The following is a 23,233-nucleotide window of genomic DNA, read 5'->3' as shown; positions in this document are numbered from 1 at the left end:
GCGTATTTCGATATTCGTTTTGCACATTTTTAGTTAGTTGCTCGTCTGCTGGTAGTTTTCTACTTTAAAGCTCAATTCGAATTGCTCGCGATGTTTAGAATGTACAGGCTGCTCTAAGTATTGGTATATGTTTAAAACTAAATTAGTTTAAAATTCACGTCCATTCTCAAATACTTAGATCACTTCACATTCGCTCATTCACAATAATGTTTTGGAACTTTAGTAATTTAGGTATAGGGAATTACCATCATTTTTTCTTTCAATTTCAAGCATAAACTTTTCTCGATTTTATCCGCACTACCAGCACCGCAGACCTCTCTCACACAAAAAATACGGCACCAAATTTGCATTCCTTTACATGGCAGCTTTTTAGTTCATGTTACAAAATGAGATTTGTCCCATCCTTCATCCTTCTCTTGGGTGGCGGTAATGTCTGCCTTGCTCTTAGAACATCAGCCATAAACGCATATAAGTACTCCCTATGAAGAACCAAGCATTTCAGATGCATATTTTTAAATCAAAAATCCTAAAATATTTGCTGTGATTCTCACCATTAAAGAAATATTCTTGGAGTTATAAGACAGTTTTATTAAAGCCTTAAAAGCCCTTACAAATCTCTTCTAACGCCTTTTAAAACTAGTCAACATGCGCTAGAACTCTAAGAACGGACAAGTAAATTTACATTAAAAAGGAAGACACGCTAAAAGCCATTTATGATAATTTCAAAAGCATACCAAAGCATATTTACGCATAAAAAGTTCACGGAAAAGAACATAAAACAAAATCAATTCAGAAAAAAGCAAAATTCATCGCCGTAACAAACAACATCTAAATCTATACTGCATACATCAGGGCGTATATGCTCTTACATAAGTGAATATGCTGGTTTTTATGCATTTACACCCATACATACACACTTGCGTAGATTTGTCTAAACGCAACTGCATAAATGCGCCGCTTTAGCGCAAAAAACTTCGCAGCTCACGGTAAAAACGCTCGCGTTTAACCACTTGACAAGGCTCAGCGCAAAGCAATGGGCACAGAGTGGTTAGGATAGCAGCGGTAGTGGTGATGGGAAGTTGTGTGAGTATCGTTGGCGGCAACAGCTGCAGACTGACGTCTACGGTGACAGCAGTGGAGATGCAGCTCATTTACATTTTCCAATTAAATCCTTCAGTGTTGTTAACTTGTTGTCGGTGGGTTTTTGTTGCTTTCCCCTTGTTAGGGATAAGAAGGATGTGAGTGTGTGTGTATGTGTATGTATGTGCATATTAGAGAAAGCCATCCCGTCAACACGAAGTCCGCAGATTTCGGTCGGTTTGAAGTGTGCGAAAACTCAAGATATTTTGTCTACATTCACGGGGTTTCCGGGGCTTATAATTTCTCACGAGATATATGAAATGGAGGCAGAAACCCTATCTTTATACCATAACAGCAACCGGGACTAATGAGGGGATTCCGGGATTGTAATAACAGGATCCTGAATATCCCAGCACTTGTAATTTCTAGCGAGGCCTATGAAATGGAGGCAGAAGCCACATTTTTATGAAAAAATGCACCCGGGACTAATACAGGGATTTCGGTATTGTCATAACGGGACCCCAAAAATCCGAGATTTGTAATTTCTTCCGAGACATATGAAATGAAGGCAGAAACCCTCATTTTTTATATCAAAACAGCACTCGGGACTAATCAGGTGATCCCGGGATTTATCAAGGAGATCCCGTAAATTAACAAGGAGATCCCGAAAATTCCGTGATTTGTAATTTCTTACGAGGCCTATGAAATGGAAGCAGAAGCCACATTTTTATATCAAAACAGCGCTCAGGACTAATCAGGAGATTCCAGGATTGTAGTAACGGGATCGCGAATATTTCGGTATCGAGAAAATCGAAAAGGCGTACATTCCTAGATATATGTCTGCTAACACTCTCGTTTAAAATACAAGTGCCTGGAGAGTGCATATAACAACAACAACAACGAGGCAGCATTAGTTTTTGTTATTATAGCGATCTCTACGCCACACACATACATACATGCACATGCATAAATTTTCAAATGTATCGGTATGTGATTGTTTTGAGCTTGTGTTGGTTTTCGCATGAACTCGCTATTTTAGCAGCGGCAATGTGTCTGGCGTGAAATTAAAATTTTGCGCGTAGCACCCCCGCAACAACAACCAGACGAGCGTACAGACCCGTAGACACATAACAGCTTGTCAACGTGAAAGAGGCAAAAAAAAGAGCAGCCGCGAAAAAGGCAATCGGCGGCAAAAGCTCAACCGAATACACACACCCATACGTGCATATACTTATATATATACTTATGTGTGTATGTGTGTATATATAGACACCCCCTAACAAATGGCCCTACGCATAATTTTATACGATTTGTTTTTGTTGTGTTTTGTTTTTAGCCACAGCACGCGGTTGCCAGCTAGACACCCATACATATGTATGCATGAGTGTGCAAAAAACGTATAAAACATAATTCTTCAGTCGGCACTTAATGTTATGTTAAGTGGTTATTACAGCAACGTTGTTGTTGGAGTTGTATTTTTTGATTACAAGAATCTTGCAGACTTGACACATGTATTTACTTGTATTTATTTCAAGCCTTGAAGTAGAAAATTCTTACAGACTAACAGAATTCTCAATGTGGATCAATCTTAAAATGAGGATACAAATAAAATATCTCAGCTAAGATGTAATGAGAGTGATGAGGCGCAGAGAAAAAATACGTAAATATTTAGCTAGAAACGGTCTTGTTTGCAATCAAAATCTAAAGAATTGAAGACTAAGTAAAGTTCAGCATAAGTTCTAGATATGGGAAAGCTGCCACCGCAACTACTGCTAGAAAAAGCACTTTTAAAGAATTCCGAATGACGTAGAATTCCAGAGGGAAAAGTAAAAGCAATCCTTTCTAAAAGACGAGGGCAGTAGTCAATAGAGTCACATATGATGTTAGTGACTCAGAAGAACTAATAAAGACTCAGGTAACACTTAACAAGGTAAACAGAAAGGCCTGTCTGAGCGTATCGGGAGCAATGCGAACCTGGCCACAGCGGCTTAAGGGAACCAGGTGGTCTAGAAATTTCAAAAAATCAATTTTTTGGTTTTTTGACATTTCGAAAGTATAGTACCTTAAGAATATACTGTGAAATTTTCATACGGAAATTCCCTATATTTTAGCTTCTACATCCCATTATTTAGGTAGAGAGTGGTCCGCGCGCTCCTGTACCTCAAACTTTAAACTCATTTATCTCGAAAGACTTTTTTCGTCACAGCGGGCATGAAAACAAAAAAGCTATTCAACCGAATCACTTGAAATTTAGATATGTTGTTCACAACATGTATCGCTATCGTCCGAACTAGAATCATAATTTTATTTAAATAATTTCCTATATTTTTTAAACTAAAAAACTTGTGAAAAAACCCCGATTTTACGAACTTTTTTTTCCAAAAGTGCGCCATTTTGTCAATTTTTCATTTTTTTGATTTATTCTGCACGACCATAACTGAACTCTTTCTGATAAAGAATCTTCTTGAATTTTGTGTTTCAGATGAGTAGAAGTCTCGAAATCATCTACTCCGTCCGGGTTCGATTTTTCGAGAGGGTCATCTTCAGCGGCATTTTTATAATAATAAATATTGTTTCAAAAGTAAAAACAGAATTTTTTTGTATGCTCCATAAACGTACTAATAAGCCCGAAAAGTGGAAACATCGTTTTTTAAATTGTTAATGGCAAAAAAAAAATTGTCAAATAGGTGAAATTTTCGTGCTCTAGACCACCGGGTAGCCTTAAGCAATGGTCACTGGACTCATTCCACTATATCTTGTAGGCAAAGGGACGGCAATCAGTGCAGCACTAAGGCTTCCTAATCTATTCCATTAAGGATTCTGGGTTCAATCCTGAACCCTCCGTGCCTGATAGTTCACGACAAGATGGAAAGGAAATTAGAATGCTCCAAAAAATTCAAAGTGGTCATTAGTGACCGCGCAGCGTGGAGAAATAATGAAATATTGTTAAAAAAAGGCGAACAGGTGTGGTTTACTGATGGGTACAAAATGGAAAACGGTAGTACCGGGGCTGGAATTGTCGGGTCACATTTAAAGAAAGCAATTGCAATGGGAAAAATCACTTCCATTTTCCAGACGGAGGTCCACGCCTTAGAGCTATGTACCAGAGAATGTCTACGAAGAAGCGCGTGCGTTGCCAATATGAACATTCTCTCTGACAATCAAGCAGCTCTAAAATCGATGGATAGCTTCTCATTCCAATCAAGGTTGGTCTGGGAATTTTTTAAATCCCCAACACCCTAGCATCAAGAAACTTTGTTACCTTGATGTGGGTTCCGGGATATGAAGGGCACGAAAGGAATGAAATTGCAGACGCTTTAACGAAAAAGGAGGCAAACACTCCCTTCATAGGTCCTGAACTCTTCTGCGGGGTAAATAACAGCTTCAGAAGTGCCTTTCTACGTGAGCGGGAGCAACGAGGCCTAATCGATTACTGAACAACCCAATCGGGCATGCAGCAATCGAAAAGACTCATAGATTCAGAATGTATAAAGGCAGAATCAATCCTAAACCTAAGCAGAAAGGACATAAAACTTTACACTGAACTACTAACAGGACAGTGTAAACTTAATTATCACATGAAAAAGATAGGTGTGACAGAAGACCATTCTTGTAGATTCAGCAAAGAGGCACTGCTGGAATGATTGCGTTGTTCTGGCGTTGGAAATTACGTTGATGAATAAAGCTAATTTTGAACGAGAAAAAAACGTGTTTACTTTGTTAGTCCGGAAGATTTTTCTTAGTTTTGCTGTGCACTCTCTCTACTGTATTAAGGGATTAAGGGTAGTCAGCGGCCTGAAAAAATGTTGATTTTCAATCATTTTTGTTGCTTTATTTTACAAAAATAAACTTGACTTTAGAAAAATTTAAAAAAAAAATTTATAATTGTAAAAGTTATCGCTGTTTGTGTGGTTTCTCCAGAAGTCCCTTGAGGTGATCATCACAAGTCCTCGGAGACTCATCTAAAATCAATCGAACAAGAGAAGTTAGTTTTATTAATAGATAATCTTGTGCCTGCTCGCAGCTTTTTTTCAAAATTAACAATATGGCGGCCTCAGAAAATTTTTTTTGGATTTTCGAGAAAAACGTCGACAATTTGATTAAAAAAAATCCAGGTACCCAATAGATATGCAGCCTACTGTTTGCGGCTAGCCTTTCTATGGCGTCCCTGCTCCGTCGAACATTTTTGGACTTAATACAATATGAGCTTATTGCTTTTATTGCTGCTTGACTGTCAACGTATATATTAATTGTTGAGTTCTTTTTTGCTCGTGTGTAGGCTAGCTCCGCGGCTTTCCCCACAGCAAAAACTTCCGCTTGAAAAATACTGCTGTGGTCTGACAGCTTGATAGACTGTCTTATCCCTAGTTTTGAGCAGTAAATACTCGCTCCCACTTCGTCTAAAGTTTTAGAGCCGTCTGTGTAGATGTGAAAAGTCCTATGGCCAGGCTTCATGCCTTTGTGCAGTCCCTCCTCTTCAATTGTAGTGCGAAACCTTCACTCCCAACTAAAGTACGGAGTCATGTAGTCTGTGCAACCTGAGCTCACTTTCCCATTGAGCTGTGTCCGAAGGCTCTGCAGGTGAGTACTCCAGCAGCCACCAGCCTCCTCGCGGATTTCGCTCCCAAGTTTTCCGCCATGAGGTCAATAGGTGGCATGCTGAGTATCGTTTCCAGCGCCGCCGTTGGAGTGGTTTTCATCGCTCCTGTTATGCACAGAGCAGCGAGTCGTTGAGTCCTTTCCAGTGGCATTAAGTATGCCAGTTGTCTTGTCGCAGTCCCCCATACTAAGGCCCCATACAGCAATATCGGTCTAACTACTGCTCCAATGCATCAGAGAGGGTGATAGACCCCATGTAATGCCCAGCATTCTTTTACATGCGTATAACGCATTACTGGCCTTTTTCGCCCTCTCCTCAACATTGTGCTCCCACAGCAATTTACTGTCTAATATTACTCCGAGGTTCCTTGCATGATCTTTGAGAAGTAGTTCGTTGTTGCCTAGCTTCGGGAGGTTCGACGTCGGGACCTTGTACTTCCTGGTAAAAAGTACCATGTTCGTTTTAAGAAAATGCAAATACTTTAAGAAAATACAAAAAAAACTTAAATTTTTTGAAAATTCTAACTACCCCTAACCCCTTAACAACATTCCGTCCAAAAATTCTGACTGCCCATTAATCAATTTAATATTATTAAAGGACAGGCAGACTCTCTTATCAATTTCTTTTATTTTCGACCTGGCCCTCATTAATATTGATTTTAATTAGCAAATTAATTAATTTTAATATTTTTTGCCGAAATTTCCATATTTCAGCACTTTGATCAACAGAATTCGTTTGAGTTTAATTATTTCTCAATTTTATTGGATTTAAACTTATCTTACTCTAAACTCATACTGCAATTGCAATTAAAAAAATATTTTGTGAGTTATAATTAAATGAATGTTGTCATGAAAATTATTTCTAATATTAGTCTCAAGTGTTCAACTCTAACATTTGTCATAAATGAATAAAAGCTGAAATGAAATAAATGTCGAAAAATTATAAATTCTACAAAACTTGCGCCCAAACAATACCAGGCTGGGTTTTTCCACCTTTGCCTGCTACCTTTCTCACTGCCGATATTTTTGAACCGAAGACATAAATGTGCAAAAAATTAAAAAGTTCTTTTACCGAACCCAAAAAAATTGGTATATACATAAATATGCATAAGAGCAAAAAATTTACTTCATATGCAAAAGCACACAAACGAAAAAAAAAACCCCGACAGCAACTATGACAATTACCTCCGTTTGGTGTTGAAGTTTTTTTCGCACGCAACTATGTCCTACGCCAGCACCGACAAAGGCGATTACGACTATAAACGTGCACATATGTTGTTGCTGCTGCACAAAGGGTTCCACAAAAGTCGAAGGAAATGTGGCGCAATATGGAGGGGAGCCGAAGCTTACTGGGTGGTCGGTCGCATGCGAGTGAGGGTTCTGTGAAATGCAGCCATTATGCGAGCATGAAATTCATTTAATTATACCCTACCAGCGCATAGTAGAAAAGTCATATTCGAAAGCATGGAATCCATTTCTTTTTTTTTAATTTTTTTATGTAATTTTTTTTGTTTTACTTTTCATTTTTACTCTTTCACTTTTGCAGCATATTTTTACAGTTGCATATTTACTGGCTTTTCACCTCCTTTCTTGTGCTGCCTTAATGGCGCAGCTTTTAGAGTTACGTTCACATGTTGGATTAAGCGTAAATTTTAAGCGCATGTTTGTGTATATATGTGTGCGAGTGCGAGTGAATGCGAGCGCGAGTGTGTTAATATTACATTTTAATGCATTCACTTTGGCAGATCTTTACAGCTTATTTTTAAGTCCATGCGGCTTAACCAAAAATATATTTAGTATGAAATATTTCAACGCTGTCTACTCTGTTCTGCTCTTCTCTTTTTTATGCATATGCTTATGTCATTCACGTTTTTTCATTCCTTCTTTGTTTGTTTTTTTTAATTGCAGGTGATAAAACGCCACCCGGTTTTCCGGTAATAACTCAGGGTCCCAGCACACGGGTAATCGAAGTCGGTCATACGGCGGTAATGCAATGCAAAGCCATTGGTAATCCAACGCCCACAATCTACTGGATTAAGAATCAGACAAAGGTCGATATGAGCAATCCACGCTACTCGATAAAAGATGGTGAGTACAGGACGAATTAAATATTGTAAATATGTGTGTACACATGTATTTGTACATAAGAATGTGTATGTGTTCTACATGTGTATGTATAGAGCAGCGGGTGTTCCCATAGAGACAGAGTATTTTGAGTATGACGCTTTTGCTGCATTTTTGTTTGGCAGCTATTGTGTGTGGGCATTAGTCGGAGAGAATGAAGCTACGGAAAATTGTGAAAATCCACCACTGAATTGATAGCCGTCGTTATATCGGACGAAAACTGTGTGAATTCGCCAAGACAAATCTGAAATTTGATGCTATGAGATTTTTCCTTTCAGTTTTTTTTTTATCAAATGTTCCAAAACTTACTCCTTTTAATAATCTGAAAATAATTTTTGAAGTGACAAATATGCTTTGCTGCGGTATTGATGAAATTGACTCGGCACTACGCCTTAACGAAATCGAAAATTTCTTTAAAAATATCAACCCCGTAATGGGGCAATTTATCGCATATTCGCCTAAGCGCTCGGTTTGTCAGACTGGTTTGCTTCATTAATAATATATTTCATATACAGATTACAGAAGAAAAACTTTTGAAGACTTATTTATTATGTTTATTATTATAAATGCATTTTTTATTCATATTTATTTAAAAAATTTCCTTAGATACTTTTTCTGAATAAGTTTTTTTTTGCCGGGACAACTAGCAAGTACAGCACTCAGACATTAATTAAGTCCATTGGACTACACTTGGATTCCCTTTTAATTTTCTTTAAATTTACCAGATCTCCGAAGAAATCTGAGTAGATCTTGTGGTGCCAAGGAGCCAAGATGGTCGCTTCTTAATACTGCAGAGCCAAAGACCTAAAACCTGATTCGAGCAAAGGCGGGGCAGCCGCACAGGAAGTGGTCCGCCGTCTCATACTCCTCTTCACAAGCTGGGCAGAGTACACTGTCTGAGATGCCCAACCTTTCCATGTGCTTCGCGCACAGAAAATGGCGCGTCATCAGTCCAACCAGCTGTCTGCACTCCCCTCTGCTTAATGACAGAAGGATTTGCGACAGTTGATCGGACATGACAGGTAACATCAGTTTAGTCCATCTGCAGCCTCTCTCAGCCTGCCAAGCTCGCTTGTTGGTTGTGGTAACCCATTTGCTAACCGTGGCCTTGATGGCCGCAGAAGGGAGTGACAAAACGGGCTCTGGGCCAAAGAAGTTGGCCTCAGAGCCCTTCTTAGCTAAGGAGTCAGAGGTCTCGTTTCCCACGATACCCACTTGTCCCGGAACCCATGTTAGCATCAGGCTGTTATGTCTACCGACATAGTTCAGCCTAGATTTACAGGACTCGACTATTCCTGATGTGGTTGGGGGGCTGTCTAAGGCCATAAGCGCAGCTTGGCTGTCGCTGCAGAAACATATAGATCTACCTCTCCATCGGTTTTCCACAACAAAGTTCATCGCTTCTTACACATCCGCTTGAAACGCAGTCTAGGAGAAAGACCCCACGTTTTCCCAAATACACATTTGCCCTACCAGAAGGCTGTCAGAGCTTTGGGTGTCTTTGTTTCAACGTGTGACTTCCAAAGAAGTTTACTATCGAAGATTACTCCAAGATATTTGATCTCTTTGAATAGCTGGATTGTGACTCCTTTTAGCTTAGGCAAAACGAGTCCATCGAGCGTCCTCCTTCTGGTAAAGAGGAAAATACCAGTCTTGGTCGGGTTTGCCTATAGCCCATTAGCACAGCACCAAGTGTCATTCATATCCAGTGTTTTCTGTACTTTTGTACAGATGTTCATAAGCGAAGAGCCCGCTATAAAACAGGCAACGTCGTCCGTATATGCTTGTGTGTAGACTCCAGCACCATTTAAAATGGTGAGTAGAGGATCGATCAGCATGCACCAGAGCAATGGAGACAGCACACCACCTTGCAGCATCTATTAACACCAACAGATCCTCCTCCTTTTGAACAAGAAACCGATAAACTCTTTTCTAAGCCTCAGGCTTAATTCTGATAACTAAGAATTTGTAGAAAGTACTATACACCAGCGCCAGAATTCAGCAGTATTTGTGATTTAAATTCCAATTGCCAACAGTAATTGCGATAGGGACGAGTCTGGTCCCAAAACACCAAATTCGAAAAAAATCTAGGGATTCAATTTTCACAAAGCTCCTCTAAAGCGATCGACCTTGAGCTTTTCTTCGAGGTTGCGAATTCTCAATTCTTTAAGATCGTTTTCCACTGCGTCTATGCATCGATTCCTCAGTCTGCCTTTGGCATTTATGCTCAAAAAATGCCATTACCCCACAAGTAGTAGCTTTGTGCATTGGCAACGCAAATGCCTATGAAAAAAAGAACAAAAGTGTGGCATATCTTAAACTGCACTGAGGAACTTTTTGCTATTTCAATTGCTGGTATACTTTTACCTTCTTTTGATGGAGATTTCGTCTGAGAAGACCCCTACTGAAATTTTCCGAGAAATAATTTTTTTGAATATTTTAACCCTCTAGCGACCTTACAAATGCATCGTTTTTCAAACTTCTCGAAAAAAGTGTCAAAGTGACCCTATTTTGAAGGAAGAATTGGATTAAAATATTCTATAAAAATATTCCTCGTGAAATTCTGCTATAAATGTATACATAAAATATTTCACTAAGATAAGTATTTCAAGCGTTTTCCCCACTTTTTCAAAATAATTTAAAAAAAGTTATGTGATAAATGGGAATGCCAAAAGTGGACTGTTCCACAATGTTATCAGAGTTAGTGTTATGAGAATAAGTGGCATAGCGAGCACAAAATTACTGCTTCTATGGTCTATACCGGCGGTAGAAATTTAGCACCGTGTGGCGGTCACTAAGCAAAAATTTGTCTTTCATGCCTACCAAAGATTTCAAATTCGCATACTTCCGAATAGTAGTCACGCTTTAACCCATTCAACGGTGGCGGTCGCTGTATGTAAATATATAGGATAAATTCCGAATACGCTTTAAATCAGAAAACAAATATGATTTTTGTAAATAACTCATCTGCTGCACTACCTCGCGGGTAACTTTAAAGCCTACTCCGAGACTAGAAGTCAAAGGCACAAACTGAAAAAATTATTAAATTCCATTGAAAAAATTTGAAACTCTTTATTAATAAAAAAACCACTATAATTTTAGTTAAATATACTTTCTTCTAATACAAACACATAGATCTTGAGTCCATACTTTTAGTTGGAATGAAACTATCAGAACTTTTCAAATAAATAACTTTTTTACAGTTTTCCGTATAGCAGAACTTAATGTAACACCCTATAAATTCACATATATCAATATAGATTCTTTGTTGGGTCTGTGTTAGCTGGCCTTGATAACATTACTGCACTCAGACATACTAGTTCTAAACTGATTGCTTTACTACCAGTGTGCGTTGCATCTGAAGTAGTCCATCTTCTATCTTTTTTCAATGCTGCCAATTGGTATTTTTCGTGCTAAGATGCCCTAAGAAATGTCAATTGTCAACCAGTTAATGAATAATTCAGCCAGCCAGTTTATCAGTCAGCCTATGTCTAAGCATTTACCCGTTACCGAACTACTTCACAATAGACAAGAAGGGGCAAATGATGGTCACCATCAACATTTATATTCATCAAATCCTCGCTTTGTGCATTCTCAACGTTTGAAGCTTTTTCATTTTTTGAAATATATTATAGTTTATAGAAGAATAATATATATTGTAGAAATACCAGTTTATAGAGGCATACTCGTATTAGTTCCTTGCAACTAGTAAAATTCGGACTAGTCTCGGCCTAGTACGGCTATTTCGTTAAAAACTAGTCTATAGTTTAAGATTTGTTTTGCCTTCACCTACAATTGGTCATATTCCAACTAGTGCAATTCGGATTACTCTTGGTCTACTACGATACTTCAGTCAAATACCAGTTTATAGAGGAATATTTGTTTTGCCTTCACCTACAATTGGTCATATTGCCACTAGTGCAATTCGGATCACTCCTGGTCTACTACGATACTTCGTCAAATACCAGTTTATAGAGGAATATTTGTTTTGCCTTCACCTACAATTGGTCATATTGCAACTAGTCCAATTCGGATCACTCCTGGTCTTCTACGACTACTTCTGTCCGATACCAGTTTATAGGGGAATATTTCATTTGCTTACATCTCCAATTGATAATTTTGCAACTAGTACAATTGGTGTCACTCCCGGTCTAGTACGGCTACTTCAGTTAAATACCAGTTTTTAGAATAATATTTGTTTTGCCTTCACCTACAATTGGGCATATTGCAACTAGTGCAATTCGGATCGCTCCTGGTCTACTACGACTACTTCGGTCAAACACCAGTTTATAGAGGAATATTTGTTTTGCTTACACCTCCAATTGGTAATTTTACAACTAGACAATTCGGATCACTCCCGGTCTAGTACGGCCACTTTAGTCAAATACCATTTTATGAACTAGAACGTTTGCTGAGTAGTTTGGTGTTCGACTGCAAGAAAAACACTGCAGACGCCAACTTTTTTTTTAACTCTACTAACGCCACATTTCATTTTTCTTTTAGACCACCTTTTATGCCACATTTCCTCCACATATGGTTATAGCATACTTACTGGCACACATGCCTTGGATATGCAATATTTTTGTGTTTTTAACTATTTGCTCCATTTTCCACAGACTTCCTTGGCTGTAATTAAATTCAAAGTAGTTAAAATGTAATAAAGTGGTATTTTTGGAATGAGTTAATGCAAATATCAGGAATTACCACCAAACGAATAAAAATGGGTTATATTTAATTTTATGTCGTTGAAACCCCTTCACCGAAACTTCAGAGTATAAGTGTATTTTTTACTATACAATCGAAGTAAATATTTTTAAAGAACCTAGAGTGCTTAAGGAACGGCATTCAACAAAAAACCATTTTTCATATTCGATATATGTAAGAATTTTTATTGAAATTGGCTTCTTTTCTCTTCTCTTCCCTTATTATCTAGTTAGCGAGTTGTCTAAGTTAAAAGATTGTTTTCATTACTCGCAATTAAAATATAAAATTTAATTATCAAATTCACAAAGTTTGTCTTTACTTCGTTAATCCAATTGAAGTTTAGCTGTAATTACCGACGTTATTCATTAACCGAAGCATACTTATTGGCTATTTGCCTTATTATGCGACTTTGCGTTCATAACTTTTTTAAACTTACGATTGCAACAAATGAGCTTAAGAAGTTGAAAAGCACAAACTGCTTTGATTGCCAAGTGACCAGCGTTCTCACTCTCACCCACAGCCCGTCTTCCTGTTTTGCGCACGCCAAGCTACACAAAGTTTCTATTTTATGGTATTATTATTATTGTTTTTTTCATTTCTTACCTTTCTTAAGCTGCTACTTGTATTGCGAGCCCCTGTGACTTGGACTCTTCTTCAAATTAATTGCCACCTCAGCGTCACTGTAGTAAGTGTCAACACGAAACTCGCTCGAGAGTAGTTCATCATAAATTGTAGGAGTGATTGCCACTCCTTAACCCCTTAAGAGCCACCTGTATTTTTCTAACTCCCCAAACTATTTCATCTTTTTATTGGTTTGTTGACTATTGTGTAGTTGCACACATTTTCATGGCAAACTTAATACATTCGTAGCATATTTTGAGCTGCGCTGTTAAAGGTAATAGTGTAAGGTGAAAACGTCTACTCTCTACTCTTCTGCTATTTCCTAGTGGTCTTTTAGTAGTTAATTATTCCTAGATTAAAACTGTCTGGATGTCAACCAAGAGTAAGCACATAACAAGTTTATTATTAAGCGGGCTGGAAGATTTTGTAGTATTTGCGGATTATGTGCGTCGAGTGATTTTATGTACCTATTCGAAAAGTAGAAAATGGAAGTTACTTGGAGCAGAGCTTTAAAGCGAGGTGCTTACTTATGATTGCATACTTTTTAGTGACTCGTTTTTAAATTCGATGCAAACAACGATAGTAGGTCATTGATAAAGATAAATATAAGGATAAGGATAAGGATAAGGATAAGGATAAGGATAAGGATAAGGATAAGGATAAGGATAAGGATAAGGATAAGGATAAGGATAAGGATAAGGATAAGGATAAGGATAAGGATAAGGATAAGGATAAGGATAAGGATAAGGATAAGGATAAGAATAAAAAAAGTTTAAGAATAAGAATAAGGACAAGCAGAAGGATAAGGATTAGCAAAAGGGTAAGGCAAGAATAGATAGGCTTTATTACTTTATTAACCCGTTTCTTAACTGGAATTTAAATCGGTACGATGAAGAAATTTCGCTGTAAAGGGTTGATAAATGAGTGTACGAACGAATATTAATTCTATTCGTATTCGAAAATTTCCACTTCTATAAATTATTCAGTCTCCAGTTTTAAAACCATTTGTCTACTTTAAAATGCCTTCAGCAAAATCGGTTCAGAGCTAATTTGACAAAATTTAAGCATACCTTTAGGGATGAATAGATTCTTAAACTAAGGCTTCGTCAAACATTCCAATAAATTCCTAAAAGTATGTATTAGGATCTATACTTTCCAGCAATATTACTTTATTTATTAGATTAGAATTATATATTAGAAATGTATAGCATACTTTCAGGTGTCTAAGCTCGTTTAAAGAATTTTAATCTTAGCGCTAGGTAAGAATATTTCCCCCAGACTTGATTGCCTAGATGAGAGCAAAACGTGTATTTAAATTATCCTTTAAAAAAGGTTGTATCAATTAAGTCTTTCAGTAAACTCTTTTTACATAATTAGTAGGTAGTAACGTGAAAGTAACTGATGTATTTAAACGCTCTTTTACAAAAATTAACAAATACTTGTTTCAGCAATACCGCATTAAAAATTAATAAAGCGCGCTTCTAGGCATATCGCTACTTTTTTCACTAATAAATTATTTCGCAGCCAACCTATTTTCTTCTCATACAAATATTTTATGCCCGCATAGCTAAGTAAGTTAGTCGATTAAGCGCTGTTTTTGTTGGTTTGTTTTTTTTTTGTTTTTTGAAAAATATTGCGTACTACCAGGCATTTTGCTCACGTATTCCTTGCAAACGTATCCTTTCGCACCAATTTGTTTTCCATATCCGTTTTTCTGTTAAAAATGTTAGAAAACCCTGAACTCCCTGCATTTTCAATGACTACTTAATAGCAAAGAAAAAGTTGCCCAAATTCATTTCATACTTTTAGGCGTTCGCACCTTTCTACGCTCGCAATTAAAACCATAAAGCCAGAATTTAATTACAAAAACCACTTTTTCTTTGCGCGTTGAACAAAGATTAACTTTTTTTTTTTACTCAAACACTTCGCTCAATTTGCAGCCATTTCACCGAATATGCGACTTTGAGCTACCCATTTGTCTACCTCATGGCGCTATGGGCCATAGCTTTCGTTAGCCTTGCAACAATATTGACTCAACCGAATTCTGTTCTATTAATTAACCCAACCAGCCACTTTTTGACGCACCAAATATGGCACTATTCACGTGGTAACAAATTTTTACAATGTATTTGCCCCGTTTAGCTGCTATTGCCACTCTATTTTACCCCTAAAAGTATATTAATATGTATTGTATACTATTACTGTTACTTCCATACAGCTGTGACCCCTACCAGATAGAAATCGTAAATTTTCTGCATGCCAATGTTATGGTCATAATCTTAACGGGGCAACAAAATACCGTAAAGGGCTAATTGAATAAAAAGCATGAGAGGAATTTTTAATGAAATTCGCCTATTACGTGAAGTGTATTCAAAAACATATACTCGTATATATGTATGTAGATATGTTTATGCTCATACTAGTATGTAAAGGAATATGTTTCAGCAAAAATTGTTGTACCCTATTTTATGGCATCGCAAACTTTTACTTTAGTTCCGCATGCTACTCAGGTATGCAGAGAATCTGCAGCGGAGGCTATTTTTCTGCTTTTTAGTATTTTGCGCTCTTTGACCACTGAAGGTGAGTTGGTGCGTCCTACCTTCATTTATTATGCATTCCTCGCATACTGTAAAAAAAGCATTGCTTTTTCCAAGAAGCGAGAAAACGTTTGGTACCATTTTGTGAGGTGTGGAGGTGGAACGGGCAGCAAATATGAAATGGAAAATATAAAATTTAATAATATAAAATGTAATAGTACAAAAATGATTAATTAAAAATATGAAATATTAAAGAAAATACCGATTAGTAACAAATTAGGGAAACAGATGGGAGTCTTTAGTGATAGTCTGTAGAACACAAAGTTAAGCTCAAGGATTGTGGAAGAATGTAAGAAGAAGCTTAATTCTGTTTCAGAAAGAAATAAGCTGATACTTATATGGGTTCCAGGACACCGCGGCGTTCAAGCGAATAAAACTGCCGATGAATTGGCCAACTGCGGATCAGCGGTTATCCCACAGGAACCAGAGCCAATAATCGGAATCAGTTCTACAGGAATCGTGAATTGGATGAGTGATTATGTATGCAATTTACATAAAGAGCGATGATCCGGTTTAGATCGCTGCAAAACTGCAAAGCATTTTGTGACAAGCCCAGGTTTTCCATTCAGTTTCACATACGCACTTTAAGTTACAAGTCTGCCACCTAAGACAAATTGTCGGCTTCGTCTTCAAAATAATGAGGCATTGAAAAACTTGGCGCTGGGAACTGAGAAACGGCAATTTCGGTGAGGAACGCCTAAGTAAAATTATATCTTGGGTACCTTCTACAGAAAAGCGCATATAAAAAATTCGCATTAAAATAGACTTTACTTGCCTTGAAAAAGTAGGGATACGTTCCGTAATTTTCTAAAATCGCATAAAATCAAAACAGTGCGAGTAAAATTAACTTAAAACCGCATAAAAAAGTTTGCAGAAATTGAAAGAAAAAGGCTGCTTCATAAATTACTTCAAATGTCTAAAAGAAATTCATTCAAACTGAATTCATTTTATTTTATTGAAAAATAATATAGTTTTACATTTTTTAATCATTATCACTACCTGGTAATATGATAGTTGGCCTCGTTTCCGCAGTGGTTCCAAATCACCTTCATCATCAGAAGAGATTGTCTCTGGACTATATATTTGCGATAAAGGCAATGGATTTTCACAAATTTCATTCTCGTTCAGCTCTTTCTTTTCTAACAATATAATCGATAAACCAGCTTTGCGATGATTTTCCAAGAGATTTTCGTATAAAATACAAACCGCATAACTCCAAAATCGCATAAAACGAGACCTTACAGTATTAAAAATTCATCTCCCAAGGCCTTTTTATTACATATGAACTACAGTAACTAAAAACCTCTTTGTCAACAAGAGCTAGGGACGTTTCAGGTCTCACAGCCTCAATTCGTTCTGTTCCACCCACTATCTCAGCGCCTACACCTACGAGTTTATCTAGGCTTAAAAGTCCACATACTCCTTTGATTATAGTCGGCCACCACCGAGGTCATGTACGTTTATGTGTGCTCCAATAGCAGTCTTGGTCTTGTACGTACAAATCGTAATGGGTAGCAGAAATATAGAAATTAATATGAAATATATAAAATATCATTTTCTCAAAGAACGGCCCATTCGCCGCACGCAATGCAAACCTCTAATCGGAGACGGATCTTAGAATCTTCCGTTTGTAGGAATTCATTAGGGTGCAAATCACAAAAGGAAGAAGAAGCATAGGCTAGTCTCTTCGAGGTTAATCCACACAATGCTAATTTCATCGTGCGAAAAGAGGGAAATGCCAGAACTTTCGACCTAATTTGATATCAGTGCAGAGCCAGCTTTGTTCGTAGGCTTAACTAAAGAATGGAGAGCAGTAGTTTATTACCTATAAGATAATTCAAAAGAAAGCGACGAAGAACCAAGATCTTTTAGTTAAAATTTTTTTTTCAAAATTGCTATTACTTTGCGCCTTCCGTTAATAAACGTTCATCATATATTCACAGTCACTTGCACATATTCCATGGCGTTTCCTTTAACTGAGCGAAATGGTAGACCCAACTGTCAGATGCTAGAAGACAAGAGCAGTCGATAAAACTCCCGAAGCGCAATTCGGTCCCTCTTACACCGGTATTTTGAACTCTTGCTATATTTGGGATTATTGCCCATCACTACCTAGAGGCGCGAATGCATGCAAAACTTCGGGTCCGAAAGATTTCTGTCACATCTTGCCGCGATAGGAAAGAAATTTAAATTTTTGTAATACATTATTTTTCACACCCGGTAAAGTATTTGCAGCCGTACGTTTTTCGACATTTTTCATAAATTTTCTAAGAAATTTGCTTAAAGGTTTTTTACTTCTCAAAAAGCGACTTAAGAGAAGAAACTCGAAGAATAAATTTGTCATTAATAAGAACTTCTAACCGAGTGTATTTCAAACACCTAACAGAAGTTTTCGCGCCAATTATTTCTCTTTTATTTAATTAGGTCTTGGACCTCTTATTCTTCTTGATTGGTGCAGAAATCATCTTCGGAATTTCGGCTGAACGGATTTTTCTCAACTAGCCATTGCCAATCAGAACCACCAAGTGTAGTCAAGTCTTTCTCTACCTGGTCTTTCCCACCTGGTGGGAGACTTCCTCTCCCTCTATATCCGCCCAAAGGTAGCATATCGAATACTTTCAGGACTAGAGTGGATACATCCACTGGCACTATATAGCATCACAAACGACGTTCCCATGACAGTCGGTTCTGCGTTATCGGAACGGCCCGGATTTATAACCGGCTAAGGATTGTCATTTCACCAGTGTTCCGCAAACATTTATGGGAAATGTTTGTACTGTTACAACAGCAGTATTATCTTAACAAACGTAACTCGATTAATTATGTCTCTGTTGTGTAAAAGATGGTTCATTAGGGCGGATCGATTTAAAAATCGCTCATTGCTCTATGAAAATCGTATACCTTTAAAACGAATTCTGATGTCCCCCAATTTGGGTCGAACGGAAAATCCCACTTTGACCCATTTAAAGTGCTCCAATCGAGTCCAAATGTATGACCGACCCCCACTAACTTTGGACGGCCGATCCACCCATGCCAGTGGCACACCCCCTGGAACTCCCCTGGGGGGTTCCCCATACAATCATTTCAAAATATCACCATTTTTGGCCTTTACATGAGAAAAGAAACTAAAAAGTTCGACCCAAATCGGGGGACTTCAGAATTCGTTTTAGAGGTATAGTTCCTTCGGCAAAGTTTCTTATTTTGATCCCTAGAATATGATTTTCACAGAGTAATAGGCGATTTTTTTGCCTCCCCACAAAAGACATTAAAAGTTCGACCCAAATTGGGGGGCATCAGAATTCGTTTTAGAGGTATGGTTCCTTCGGCAAAGTTTCTTATTTTGATCCCTACAATATGATTTTCACAGAGCAATGGGCGATTTTTTGCCTCCCCACAAATCGACCCGCCCTATGGTTCATATAGTAGTTTCTTTTTAAAAATTAAAAAAAATGAGCAAAAAAATATCTTTCGGTATGTTATTGGTTGATTCAAAAACAAAAACTACAAAATAAAAACCATGCCCATTAGTTATGCAACACGTTTTCATTCATGTGGCTGCCTCAGGTAGCTTCACCTGGCGCATCCTGTTAACTTCTATTGCTATCTCATTAATGACGATATTCGCCTTGAGAGCCTGAATCATTAATGGATTGTTCGTAAACTATCACTCCTTCACAGTACCAAGACATACGTGAAGGAGTGATAGTGTATGGTGCGCCCAACGGTGTCATATCTCAGCTCTGGGCTGGCTAAATGACATAGCCGAGATTACTGATACTATTATTACCGTACTTTCTGCACAGAAGGTCGATTGGAGCATGGATTGTGTGGTTAGCGCGCAATTCTGCTGAAACCAAAGATCGTCAGAATCCATGTCTTCAATTTCCGGTCACAAAAAAATCGCTTATCATGCGTCTGTAGCACACACACCTTTGACCGAATTCGTGTTTTGAGTAGTATTTTCAATGAAAAATGGGTCAATGATGCCATCAGTCCAAAGTCTGCACTAAAGTTACACTCTCTACAGAACATAGGCTTCTTGACAATCGCGTGCGGATCGGAATCCCATATTCCGCAGTTTTGCATTTCAATATAGCCGCACTGTTTGAGCTACACAACATTGACTTTGGAATTAAGTTTGCAATATTTTCAAGCAAGCGTAAGGCCATTAGTTTCGTTTCGCGGATACATTATACTGACTCTCTGTCAGTATTTCCAACTAGAAAGAACTGCCACTGTTAACGTATTATTAACAAAAACAAAAACCCTATATGGTGTACAGGCTGGTCAGCTCTGAAAGATTCACAAAACCTTTCTGAACATATTTCTCTTGAAAACTCCCAGCGCCGTCTCACCGGTTGCGATTATTTTTCTAGCATTTCTACCGTAAAATAGGGCTCTCTACCATAAAATCGCTGATCGCTCAATTTTCCACTAATACCTCTAAATCTCTTGTTGGCAAACGTGCCAATATCCGTTGAACTTCATCAAGGCTGTCAGAAGTAATTATCGGTGCTGAATCTCCTTTCCAAGTAAAACGAAGACCTTCGTCATTTCAAAAATATAATATAACTGTAAATAGTGGTGTGGCTGCCAAGACGCATTTATCCTCTTGATGGCAAGAGATATTGCCCTCGTTTACTTCCAAAGTCTCATTCGCTTCGTTTCTTCATTCGGTTTAAAACGTGTGATAATAGTGACGTATCTTTTAATTTTCGCTAAGTATCCATTTACCTTTCCATCCATTGCTTTGGAAGCTACTTATTGCGCTCTCTGATCTCCGCTCGCTCCCACTTTGCTAATGCCTAACAGACCACAATCAATCTAATCCTATCGTAGTTTATAATGTGGTCACTTCTAGCCTACAATAACAACAACTGTTAAGTATTTGCTCACTTCCGCAACATTGTCAAGGCATTGTTGAGTTCTTCGCTGGTGGATTTGTGTGGTGCTACGCTTTTCAGTCTGTTGATAAGTTGGTTTATTATTGTGTGGGGCCGTTTGCGCGTTTGGTTGGTTGCTTTGTTTGCTTGCAACATTGTTGCATTGCTAGCAACTCATATGATGGTTGATTTTCCTAATATTCTGCCATCAGCTGCTGCTTCATCTTCTTTCATACACTTTTCCACCTTCGCACACTCACACACACACACGCGCGCGCAAACACAGCTAAGCATTTAACTCATATGTCTTGCGATACTTTAAGCAGCCTGGCCATGCCTTGCACCACAAGCATTTTGTGTCAACACTATTTGCAATTGAGGCTTGTTTACCTTGTGGTGCATTATCGTCGATGGTTGTGTGAACGTTTTTGTATGTATGTATGTAGAGTGCAATTAACAGCAACACAGCGCGCCGTGCTATTCAATTTAGGAGGCACTATCTTCATAGAAACCCTGCCTGCTAGCAACCTTTATATCTAAGTTTGTATGTATGTGTGTATGTATGGATGCATGCATGTTTGTATGTCCTATTTCTACTATATCAACTGGCTCTCATTGTCACTCTGTCATTGGAGTGTCTCGCTTCTTGTTGCTCGGCAGCCCTAACAATGTGCCCATACACACATACTCATACAACAGAAGCCGCCGTTAGCGTCATTATCGTTAACATTATCGTTTGTTATTTGTCGTCATTATAAAATGCGATTTTTGTTGTTGCCGTTATTGTTACCACTGCTTCGTTATCCTTTTCAGCTCTACGTCGCCTCAGTTCAGCGCTCAGGCTTAGCTTAGTTCCTGCCCATTCAATTCAATTCGCTTTTAGCTGATTGTTGTAGGCAGATACACTGCGTTAAATATCTATGGAACAGTAGCTTATTGAAAAGTTTTGAAAATTTATTTGTTTCGCCTTTGATTAAATTTAATAATTTTTGTATGAAAATATATTTCAGTCTCCTACAAAAATCATATAGTAAATCAAAAGTTTCAAACTAAAACTGCAACAAATTTTTATCACAACTCCAAACTTTTTTCAAAGTTTTCAATTTTTTTTTTCAAAACCCAAATTTTTTTTAAATTTAAAATTTTTTTTCAAAACCCAATTTGTTCAAAAATTTCAAATTTGTTTCAGAAACCCATTTTTTTCAAAAATTTCAAATTTTTTTTCAAAAACCCAATTTTTTCAAAAATTTAAAATTTTTTTTCAGAAACCCAATTTTTTCAAAAATTTCAATTTTTTTCAGAAACCCAATTTTTTCAAAAATTTCAATTTTTTTCAGAAACCCAATTTTTTCAAAAATTTCAATTTTTTCAGAATCCCAATTTTTTTTAAATTTCAAGTTTTTTTTTTTAAATCACATTTATTTCAAAAATTTCTACCTTTTTTTCAAGAACCAAATGTTTTCAAAAATTTCAAAATTTTTCAAACATTTCAAAATTTTTCAAAAATTTCAAAATTTTAGATTGCAAGATTTGAGTTTTTTATGAAAATTTTTTGAAATTTTTCAAATTTTTTTTCAAAAGCGCATTTTTTTTTTAAATTTCAAAATTTTTAAAAATTTCAAAATTTAAAAAAAAGTTTCAGATTAGAATATTTGAATTTTTTATGAAAATTTTTTTAATTTTTTATAAATTTTGTCTAAAATTTTTGGGTAAGCAGTTTTGTAGCCCATGCAATTTTAATTTAATATTGTGCAAGTGGCTCAAAAAACGCGGTGGTTTTTGTCAATTTTTGTTTTTGTTGATGGTGTTGGTTGTTTTCATTATATAGAGAAAATGATTCAGACAGCGAGAAGAAAAAAATTTAAAAAAATCAACGCAATTTTTGAGCCGTTTGAAACTTGCACTATGTTCAATGGGCTACAAAACTGCGTACTCGAAATTTTTCTAGAAATTCTAATAAAAAACATGTGAAATATGAAAATTTCTTGTATATTTTTTTTAATTTGCACCAAGTTCGAAACTTGAATTTACATGATTTTTTGTAGTGTAATGTCCTATATTTTCATTAAAAGAGTATCAAAATTAAATAAAAGGCAAATAAATTCTCTAAAATTGCCAAACAGTTATAGTGCTATACTTATTTGACGCAGTGTATTTCGCCAGTCTGCGTGTTTCCAACTGACAGTTAATTCTTAAGTCTATAGGGGAGTGTGAGTGTGTTGATGTTGGTGACGGCCATTTGTTTTCATGTATTTCAAATGTCAATATTTGCTCTTCTAATGACCACGCAACCAGTCAACGTCTAAGCAACCACCGTCCAACTTGTTGTTGTAATGCTTTCTTTATATTTACCTGCTTTTGTTGCCACACAGTCAGTCAGTCGCACGCTCTCAGTCATTCCTATCTTATATTACTTGTATTCACGCTATTGTTTTGGTTTTATATACAATATATTTTTCCACGTTGCTTTAGCAGGGTCGCTGTCATCAACCTTGTACTTCCTCATGGCCTTCCTCATTGGTTGGTGTTGTCATCGGTTTTGTCATTTGTGCCGTTATTGCCAGTTTTCGCTACCTTCTTGTTGAAGCAAATATAAGAATTACATACACATAAGTGTGAAATTCG

The 23,233-nt window shown here is 37.1% G+C and overlaps 1 protein-coding gene across 2 annotated transcripts in view; it reads left to right on the top strand.

Annotated features, from left to right (window-relative positions):
* Window positions 1-7,595: 7,595 nt before the first annotated feature.
* LOC129246943 (tyrosine-protein phosphatase Lar) overlaps window positions 7,596-23,233 on the top strand; it is a 263,927-nt gene continuing 248,289 nt past the window's right edge. For both annotated transcript variants that reach the window (XM_054885703.1, XM_054885702.1), the window contains exon 1: window positions 7,596-7,767. In XM_054885703.1, the coding sequence (XP_054741678.1) occupies window positions 7,668-7,767 (100 nt within the window). In that variant the 5' untranslated portion in view covers window positions 7,596-7,667. The remainder of the gene's footprint in view (window positions 7,768-23,233) is intronic.

Source organism: Anastrepha obliqua, chromosome 5 (genome assembly GCF_027943255.1).
Source record: "Anastrepha obliqua isolate idAnaObli1 chromosome 5, idAnaObli1_1.0, whole genome shotgun sequence".
In the NCBI taxonomy this organism is placed as follows: Eukaryota; Metazoa; Arthropoda; class Insecta; order Diptera; family Tephritidae; genus Anastrepha; species Anastrepha obliqua.
Note: the sequence above shows the minus strand (reverse complement) of the source record. Positions and strands in the feature narration are given on the sequence as shown.